The following is a 10291-nucleotide window of genomic DNA, read 5'->3' on the forward strand; positions in this document are numbered from 1 at the left end:
AGCCTGCCGGTGATGGAGCTCACCGAGCTGCCAAAGTGCACCGTGTGCCTGGAGAGGATGGACGAGTCGGTTAACGGCATCCTCACCACTCTGTGCAACCACAGCTTCCACAGCCAGTGTCTGCAGCGGTGGGAAGACGCCTCGTGAGTCGCACACACACACACACACACACACACACACACACACACACACACACACACACACACACACACACACACACACACACACACACACACACACACACACAGGTAAACACAAGAAGCTTCTCACTCGCCACGTGCTCTCTCACCTGATTCTTGGTCCACTGGTCGTTTCTCTGGGCTTTGTGTCGTGTGTTGTTTTGTTTTTGTCCTCTTTTATTCTTCTGTTTCACAAAAGCACACACACACACACACACACACACACACACACACACACACACACACACACACACGTCAATAGATGATTCTGTGCTCTGTGTCCAGGTGTCCTGTGTGTCGGTACTGTCAAACACCAGAACCGGTGGAAGAGAACAAGTGCTTCGAGTGCGGCGTGCAGGAGGTAAACCGTCTTTTGTTTCATTCACTTCAGCGTTTGTCTCCTCGTCTCCTCGTCTCCTCGTCTCCTCACCCCTCGCTGCTCTTTACTCTCCGTAGAATCTGTGGATCTGTTTAATCTGCGGACACATCGGATGCGGCCGCTACGTCAGCCGGCATGCTTACAAGCACTTCGAGGAAACGCAGCACACCTACGCCATGCAGCTCACCAACCACCGAGTCTGGGACTACGCAGGAGGTACCGAACCCGTTCATGTGTCTGTCTGTGTGTGAACATGTTGTTCATTAATAAATCCTCAATGAAATCAAAGAATTTATAGTAATTAAAGCTGCTTTGATCAAGTTTGGACACTAGAGGGCAGAAGAGGACTCTGTAAGCAGCCTGATGAGGTTGTTTTGAGTCCCACCATGTGGGAGAGGCTTTTCTGGAGCTTTCAGTCACTTTACATGAAAGTCATCAGACGTTCTTGAAGTGTCAAAGTGACTGAAACTGGTCCGGTATTGAACGAGTGTGTAATCCACTGACAGGCTCAGATCGTTCTAATAAATGTCTGACGATATTATGAAAAGGACCCGACAGAGACTGATTCACCAGAAACAAGTTATGTCTCAGAAACGACACCGTAACACTTGATTCAAAGTGGACAGAAACAAAATGAAACCTTGCTCCTAATCCTCAGAGTTCGATGTGAAAATATCAGGAGAGAAGTGAAACAAAGGCAGAATATGACGAATATGATTCAGCTTCAGGCTGAAAAATACCAAAGTTACTCTCTCTGAATGTGTCTCAGCTCAGTTACAGTCAATGTGCCATGAAACCAAAACACTGAGCTAAAAGAGGATAAAGTCTGCAGAGGCTGGGTGATGGTTATTTATGAGTTTGTCACCTCCTTCACCTCACACATACTCACATTAAACTAATGTTTCATGCAGCTTTACGTCTGATTTGTAAAAACATCTGAAGCAAAACTTCAAATCTGGAACGATCTCGGCCACAAATGTCAAACTCTCACGTCTCTAATGGATTCAGTGTACGGCTGCTAGTTGTTTTCCCGGTTACAGTTACTTTTCTATTTTAATTTCACAGACTCGGGTGTGATGTGTTGAGTAAACTTGCTGCTTATGTTGGATGTCCAACAGATAAAACCCAAAATATTCATAAAAAAACTGAGAAAAGAAACAAATCTTTGAGTTTGAGTGAATTTTTTTGGGAAGTTTTGCTTCAATAAAAAACAAAAACAATGAAACAGCGATATGCACAACGATTAAAAATGGGAATTTCATGAGCTTCCAGGAGATTAAACAAAAATATGACTTAAGTAACCAAGATCATTTCAGATATTTGCAGATAAGGAGCTTTTTCAATAAAGAAATACAAGGCCGCGTGAATCTGGACAAAAACTCAATAATCAAAACCATAACCGAAGTCTATAATGTAAGGAAATTCAGAATAATATCAACAGTTTATGGGAATATAATGGAGGCAAAAGGGCATACAACGACTTATGTAAAACAGAAGTGGCAGAGAGAACTGGGTGTGAACATATCTGATGATGAATGGACACATATTTGGAAAACACAGCAGTCAACAACATCATCACGTGCTTGGAGATTACACTGCTGGAAAAATGTAATTAGATTTATTATAACACCCAAAATTAGGAACAAACATACCTCATTATCACAGCCATGTTGGAGAAGCTGTGGAGATGTAAATGTGAACCACTCACATGTGTTCTGGCTATGTCCTGAGATCGCAAAATTCTGGGAAGAAGTGTGTTTGGTTATAGGCAGAATTTTGGGGTATGGTGTGTCCAAGTCCTGTACACTATTATATCTAGGTGTCATTACGGAAAATGTTGTGTTGAAAGATGATAGATAAATATTGAAAATCATGTTAGTAGCCTGTAAAAAGGCAAATACAAGAAAATGGTATAGGACAGACCCGCCATCACTGGAAGACTGGATCAGAGTTATGGGCGAAATCCACATTATGGAACAACTGACGTATAAAGTAAGGACCCAAGAGGATCAGTATCACCGGAAGTGGGAGAAATGGACTGAATATGTAAAAATGACAGGACAAGGACCATCACATTGACATTTTTAAAAAAAGGATCAAACTGTAGAAGTATGGTAATCCAACATGTTCTATGTTCTACTTTATGTTCTTAATGTTTATGCATTGGTAAAGAAAGACAATAAAAAGAAAGTATCAAAAACAAAACAATGAAGCGATGATCAGAACAAGCTGCTAATTAAATTTCTGTCCGTTAATTTATTGTTTCAGCTCTAATCCAACAGTAACGGACTTTAAAGTGTGTCTGTGATCTTTGTGCTTCCAGATAACTACGTCCATCGGCTGGTGGCCAGTAAGACGGACGGGAAGATGGTGCAGTATGAATGTGAGGGGGACACCTGCCACGCTGAGAAAATCGACGCTCTTCAACTCGAGGTAAGTGTTTCACATTTCTGATGTTTGATAGATACAAACAGACGTGATCTCACGAGTCCTCCGTGTCCGCAGTACTCGTACCTGCTGACGAGTCAGCTCGAGTCTCAGAGGATTTACTGGGAGAACAAGATCGTCCATCTGGAGAAGGAGACGGCCGAGGAGGTACAGACACAACACAAGCTTTGATTCCCACTTTAAATCTGTTTTCTGATCTATCTGTGCACGTTTGTGTCTTTTTTTATAACTTCAGATAAACAACATGAAGGCCAAATTTAAGGAGACCCTGGAGCGCTGCGACAACTTGGAGAGACGGTTCGGAGAAATCAGCAAAGAGAAGCAGGGCATGGAGAAAAAGTAAGAGACGTGTGAGCGGGTGAGAGATCTGAGGAGGAAAACAAAAGAGCTGGAAGGGAAGCAAAATAATAATAACCCCCAAATTCCACCTGCGATACGCGGCCGTTCTAGTCAGTGTATCAAACCCCACCGGCTCTGCCGCGGTCCGGATCAGAAGCCGGCCTCCGCTCGGCTCCGCGGTTGTTCAGCATGTGTCAATTTACACAGAGCACCTTGAGCTGACAGGAAGCCAGACACAGAAACAGCATAGAGAATCTGGTGGATTTTCAAAATAAAACACCCTGTGCAAACTGCCGGTCATAAAAACAGACAAAGAGAAGTACGATATGAAGTACGTCGCATATTTACACATTTAGACACATATTTAGAAGAACATAATGACCAAATCTGAGCAAGTAAACAAAGTCTCGTGGGTGAAACGCTTCTGAAACGCTCCCGGTGGAGTTTGAAGTTGCACGTAGGTTGCGTGTGCCCGTCGGGGTTTCTGGGTAAGTGTGCGGACAGGCACAAACACACAATCTCTTTCCAGAATCTCTCTGGCATTTCATTTGGGCTCTTGGCAGCCAGCGCGACGCGCTACAGACGTCATTTATGAGGTGTGTCAGCGACTTCTGCAGAACTTGAGCTCCTGTGTTTGTGTTCGCGTGTTCAGGTGCACTCAGCTGAGCAGTCGAGTGGCGAAGCTGAGCCAGGAGCTGAAGGAGGAGCAGGAGATGAACCGCTGTCTGAGAGCCAATCAGGCGCAGCTGCAGTCCCAGCTGGCCGAGGAGGAGCGCAAAGGAAAAGAGAGCGGTGAGTGAGCGAGGAGGAGGAGGAGGAGGAGGAGGCGTGAGGCCTTCACATGGTTTTAAAAACCTCCCAGGCAATCGGATCGATCACAGAGGCGAGGTGTGATCAGGCGGTCTGGGAAACATCTGAATGCGTCTTGATGCGTCACCAACAACGACGTGACAGATAAATCCACCTCAGTGCCAGCTGGCACAGCTCGACATGCGTGTTAGGTCGTGAAACATTTCGTGAAGTTGAAGGTTTGATGTGAGGAGACGATATCCACATCTGGAATCTCTTCAGCGACCTCTGGACCTCTCGTGGTTCTCCTCCTGGACCTGATCTGTTACTCATCCCAGTGTTTGCTCCTCTGCTTTCTACCAGATGTGTGAAAATGATGAATGAATACAGACGTACGTTTACACAGGACATAAAACTTCTGTCACATTCACGCGTGAAACAAATCTGGATTTTCTTGCGTAAGCAATTCATAAAAATCCGAAGCCGACGTGTCTCGGCTGTTCAAAGTCTAAACACTTTCTGTGAATCTTGACAAATCCAAATAGTTTTTGATTTAGTCACCGTCGTGGCAAAGAAACCCTCCGACACCACCCTGTGGAGGCTGGTGTGTAAACATTTGTCATGGAGGGAGTTTGACTGTTTTTGTTGGTTTAGACTAAAATCTGTATGAAAGGTTTAAAGGATGTTGGTGTCAGTCAGTCAGCAACACAGGAAATAAACGCACAGTGGAATGTACTCTCAAAATACGTTAAATATGTTGCTGGAAACACGTGAAAAGACTTTGAACGATATGTTACTGAAATGAGTTAGAGGTTCAAACAGTTTTCAGTCTCAGGATTTTGTGGGCGGTCCTTAAAGGGCGGCTCGATGACACGCTGAGGCCACCCTGAGCAGAGAGACAGAGATGAATTCACCTAATTTCATAAACTTGTTTATGTTTAATCATTCAAATTTGGCTGGGTGGTTAATAACACTTTCTTCTTTGGTCTGACGAACTTTCACTTTCATTTCTTCTGACTTTACACTGACTCCTGAAGTTAATCAGCTTAAATTAAAAGATATATTCGATCTTTATTTATGGTTCAGAGGTCGTTGAGAAAACAAAAACAAGGAGCCCCAGCTAATCTAAAAAATCTGCAAATGTCAATCAAAGCGTCCACGCTCTTAATCCTGCATAACTTTAAGCCTTAATATAATGTGAACAGGTGAGTTGTATATAAATTCACCCTCAGTACAGTTGTCATGAACGGGGAAATTAGCTACAGAGACCAAAACTGTTTTTTGTACCAGGTTGTAAACATGTTTATTTCTGCTGTGAAACATGGGGACTTATGGAGACTGACTCACTTCTGGAGCCAGCCTCAGGTGGACGTTAGAGGAACTGCAGTTTCCTGGAGTTTGCTGGCTCGCTCGGCTGCAACACGAGCAGCCCGAGCGAACAAAACACAGTAAAAGTTCAGTAATTTAATCAGGTTTATTTATTTGACCTGATCCTGGACCCGCCTCGTTGGATCTTTTCACACCTCCGGGATCATTAGCTCGTCTTTCACTGGCTCTAAATAGTCGTAGCTCATTTTTAAGGTCACCTTTTGTGCCAGATAAACAGTTCGACATAGTTAATTTCCAACTAAAGAATCCAGAGGAACAGGAATGTTCAGCCGCTTCACAGATTTAAATAATAGTCTCATTATGTGCCCGAAGCTCGACAGGTTATTTTTGCTCTCAGCCTCGGTAGTTATCGAGCACTTCCTCATTTTTACGGTAATATTTGCAAATGGTAAACAAATCGGAGAGCCGCACCTGATGAACAGGAGTTTTGTTGCGTTCCACGCTGACATTTAAACTTCAGGTTTAGTCACAACTTTGCCCGAGGGCGACGTAAATGTCAGGTTGGAGGTTTTGGGACGGAAATTGTAGGTCTACAGTTTAGACATACCTGTATTTTTCCTCCAGTCTGAGGATGAGGATTGTTTAAACAAACGTCACACACACACACACACACACACACACACACACACACACTGTAAAAAACAAGTGAAAAGACACAAAGTTTAAACTGTGAGTTGATTTAGGCAGTTTCCTGTTGACGTTTATTAACGTGAGTGTTTTAATTTGTATGTTTTCTTTAACGTTAGTCAGAGTTTAGTTATCTCACTTTCTTACGTGACTCACATTAAATCAAAAGATTATTTCTGAGGTAGGTTACTCATCTGTGACTGGAAAAGACTCATTATTTTTAATAACTTCCTGTCGTGTCATTGTGGTTTTGTTAATATTTAACAAACCGCTATGTGTGGGATTTAGTGGCATCGAGCTGTAGTTGCTGGTGCAGTTTTTTTTTTGTTTGTGCCAAAAAAGGTGAAACGTCCGTGTTTTAGTTTGTCCCTTCCACAACAAACCCATGGCGGACCCCGCCAAAGAGGCTCTGCGCCATCTGTATCTTTAAAAGTCTCATTCTGAGGTAGCAAAAACAGAAAGATTCTTATTTTCAGGTGATTAAACACAAGTTGTATAATTAGAAAATATATAAACTTGGTTTCAGTTAATTGTGGTATTTTTATTTATAAAAGAAATTATTATGAAGGAAATTATCTAAGCCATCCTAGTTTAAATTTTATAAAGGTGAGAAATGTTTTTTATTTCATCCTCAACAGGTGGCTATTTCATTTTATCAATGAATGTTTTGGAGTGTTAAAGTTTTTCCGACCACACACTCATGCCGAAATGTTTTTGGACCTTGCTTGTTAAGTTACTCGTTTTAATTTTGTTGTATAAGTTCTGAAAGTCGACCGGAGATTTATGTTCAATAAATAACTCGGATGAGCGTCGTCTCCGCACGTGCTTATTAAAATGTGTCGGTAACTCTGCACCCTAACTGTCTCTAAAAACAAATGAAAACATAGTTATGAATATTATATTCTGTGAACAGAGCTCCCTAAATCTGAAACACTGAAACCTTAAACAATAAATGCTCAGATACAGCTCAAAACACAATAATATACCCTGCTGCAACAGAGCTGCCTCGCTGTTATAGTATTATTGTACCTTTTTGTAATTTAACATGTTCATATAAACGATGATTAGGCGGTCCGCAGCACTAAAGTACAATATCAGTGTGTTTCTCTGTATAAATTTAGAAGTTGTTGCCGTATCGCTTCACGTTTCTTGTAGAATAGTGAATTTTCTCTGATGTCAATTTATTGATCATGGAGAGTAAAAAGCTGTTTTTAAATAAACAAAAAACACAATCAGTTGTGATAAAGAAGAAGTGCTGAGAGCTGAAACTACAAACAAGTTATTTATGGTTCATCCTCAGGGGAACGTGAATGTCTGAACCAAATTTCACGGCAGTCCGTCCGATAGTTGACCGACATTTGTCGACCACAGAAACTCTCCAGCTGCTCTCTGTCTCTCTCTCTTTCTTATCTTTGGCATTTCTTGTTACTTATCAGCCGGCGCATGTGTCGACACAGGACGGCTGTTATTACTCGCGTTTCCTTGTAATATCTGAAAGTTTTACACCACTTCTTAAAACGTTCTGTCAGCCCGCCGGCTGCTCAAGTCAACAGAAGTGTGTTTAGGAATCATACGCATAAATTACTCCCATATTTATTTGTTTTATATGTTTATGTCGATGATTCTCGGAGCTCGTGGAGGGTTCTTCACTCTTTGCGCAGCCTTTCTAATGTCAGTCGGTCTTTGTTTGTTTCAGTCTGCAGACAGGAAGTTCACGCAGCTGTGTGGCGGCCTCGCCTTGAGGCGGTTGTATACATTCTGTAGCATATTCCACATTTTAAAGGGTTTGTGCTTTATCTCGAGGTTTTGAGTAAAGGGAGCCGCGCATCCATCAGTGACGTTTGTTATGACACATTAAAGCAACTGTAATCAATGTTTATGTTGTCAAATGATAAAATATAAGAGGACAAATGTTGCTGACTGCAGTTCCTCTAACGTCCACTTGAGGCTGGCTCCAGAAGTGAGTCAGTCTCCATAAGTCCCCATGTTAGACAGCAGAAATAAACATGTTTACAGACTGGTACAAAAAACAGTTTTGGTCTCTGTAGCTAATTTCCCCGTTCATGACAACTGTACTGAGGGTGAATTTATATACAACTCACCTGTTCACATTATATTAAGGCTTAAAGTTATGCAGAATTAAGAGCGTGGACGCTTTAATTTCTTGACCAGGCGTCATTCAGCCGCCTCAGCTCCACATCTCTGACTAGTTTTAGATTAGCTGGGATCCACGATGGTGCAACCGAAGCCACGATGGAGACATTACAGAGATTACATCCTTTTTTTTTTTTTATACGGTCTTTGTCCTCCTAGCTTTAAGGAAAAACTCTGAAGGTTTAGATCCAGAGTTTAGTTTGTCCGTTCTGAGCTACTGTAGAAACTCTGTGGAAGAGGACCTATGGCAACTGTAGATATAAAAGACTCATTCTAAGGTAAGAAGAACAAAGATCCTGGTTATACACGAATGAAAACATAGTTATGAAGATTATAATAAATTTCTTGCATACACTATAAATAAAGGACCTTAAATGAGACACACAGGGATGGAAACATTTTTTTTTTGATGGAAATCTTTCCCTGTAACTGCTGGAAGTTCAACATATCAACATAACAGTGATCAGTGATCATCTTCTGTTTATTATCTGCTGTGTTTCCTGCAGGCGACCGTAAGGACGTGGCGATCGGAGAGCTGCAGGAGCAGCTGAGAGACGTGATGTTTTATCTGGAGACGCAGCAGCAGATCGAACACCTGCCTCCGGAGGCTCGCAGCGAAATCCAAGAAGGACAGATCAACATCGGGGCCAGCCCGGCAGACGGCGCTCTGGGCTCGGGGGGAGCCGGCGGCGCGTCCTCCGGCAGGGGACGGAGAGGCCGGGGCAGGAAGAGGAAGTGAAAGAAAACTGTGCTGGAACGAACTCAGAAACTGTCGCCGCCTCTCTCAGCCGTGGACGTGTGAATAGCTGTCCTCGTCTGAATCATCGTGGTTCCTCAGAAAGCACTCCGAGGAGAGAAGTGACTCAACTTGTCGAAGAACGAGTAAACAATATTTAGCTGCACAATATTTCCACCTTAACTTAATGTAACTTCCACCGGAAGGAAAGACGGCGAGCTTTCAGATATTTTCATCTGTGTGATGTAAAATCTATTCTGCTACTTCCAAATCTACAAAAAAAAAGTCTGTTTTGGTCATATTCTATTTATTTGATCAAAACTCTGTTTGTTTGTGTTCGGTCTGAGATCCTGTAATAATACTTCTTCCTATCAGAGTCTGTCTGACGTCTTTTAAATGCTGAACGTTGTGACGCCTCCAAACTTTGAGACTTTTCAGTCTATTCTTAAAGTAAAATGCTGAAACTTTTCATTTCTCAATAGTAACACTACTCAGGATGACCGGTGGACAAAGGAGGGTGGAGGTGGAACATTGATAAGTGTTGACGGGAAGCCTTGAAGGGAGGAGCAGGAAGTCCATCCCATCAGAGGAAGTTTGTGAGGAAGGTTCTGAAGCATCGCGTATATATCCGAGTCGCACATTTGCATTCAGGGGGAAAATAAACAGGATTTGAATTGCAAAGTGAGGCGCCGCTGCAGTATTTATTTAATCAGCTGTGACGGGCGGACTCCACCTGATCGATGCGTACGTCACGACTACACGAGTTTGTCGTTGTACTCGATCTATTGCAGAACGCTGAAGCTTCTGCATTTATCTGACAACATATGATACACGATTAGAGCTTTGTTTCTTGTCTTTAAATAATGTTATGCTGAATATTTGGGGATTTTTTGGACAAAGCCACATTTTAAAGCGTCACCTTAGACTCGAGGAAGTTGACCTTCCTTCAGTCACACCCTCTTTTTGCCGTGTAATTCAATACATTCAGGTTTTTCCATTAGTTTGAGTCGGGGCCGTGACCTGTGAGTATTTTTCCACTTCAAAGATCGAAATACTTCCAACAGGAGTCTGCTTAAAGGTTAGGATCCACTGTATACAAAGCACCGATCACAACACAGGTACCTTAAAGACCCTGAGCGGGTGGAGAAGACCTAAACAAGAAGTCAGGGTGTAGACAAAGTGTTCACGCCTTTGAAATATTAGTGCATTTGTCCTTAAATTCATGACTTACTTAAAGATTTAAAGTCGTAG

General features: G+C 42.5%; 1 protein-coding gene across 1 annotated transcript in view; it reads left to right on the forward strand.

The window, feature by feature from the left end:
- The window catches only part of brap (BRCA1 associated protein), a 13864-nt gene extending 4143 nt beyond the window's left edge, over window positions 1-9721 (forward strand). The window contains exons 6-13 of the mRNA XM_019278665.2: window positions 1-143; window positions 465-540; window positions 636-774; window positions 2882-2991; window positions 3064-3153; window positions 3242-3345; window positions 3998-4137; window positions 8811-9721. The exon at window positions 1-143 is cut by the window's left edge and continues 6 nt beyond it. Coding sequence (XP_019134210.1) covers window positions 1-143; window positions 465-540; window positions 636-774; window positions 2882-2991; window positions 3064-3153; window positions 3242-3345; window positions 3998-4137; window positions 8811-9043 — 1035 coding nt within the window. The 3' untranslated portion in view covers window positions 9044-9721. The remainder of the gene's footprint in view (window positions 144-464; window positions 541-635; window positions 775-2881; window positions 2992-3063; window positions 3154-3241; window positions 3346-3997; window positions 4138-8810) is intronic.
- The last annotated feature ends 570 nt before the right edge of the window (window positions 9722-10291 follow it).

Source organism: Larimichthys crocea, chromosome IX, assembly GCF_000972845.2.
Source record: "Larimichthys crocea isolate SSNF chromosome IX, L_crocea_2.0, whole genome shotgun sequence".
In the NCBI taxonomy this organism is placed as follows: domain Eukaryota; kingdom Metazoa; phylum Chordata; class Actinopteri; family Sciaenidae; genus Larimichthys; species Larimichthys crocea.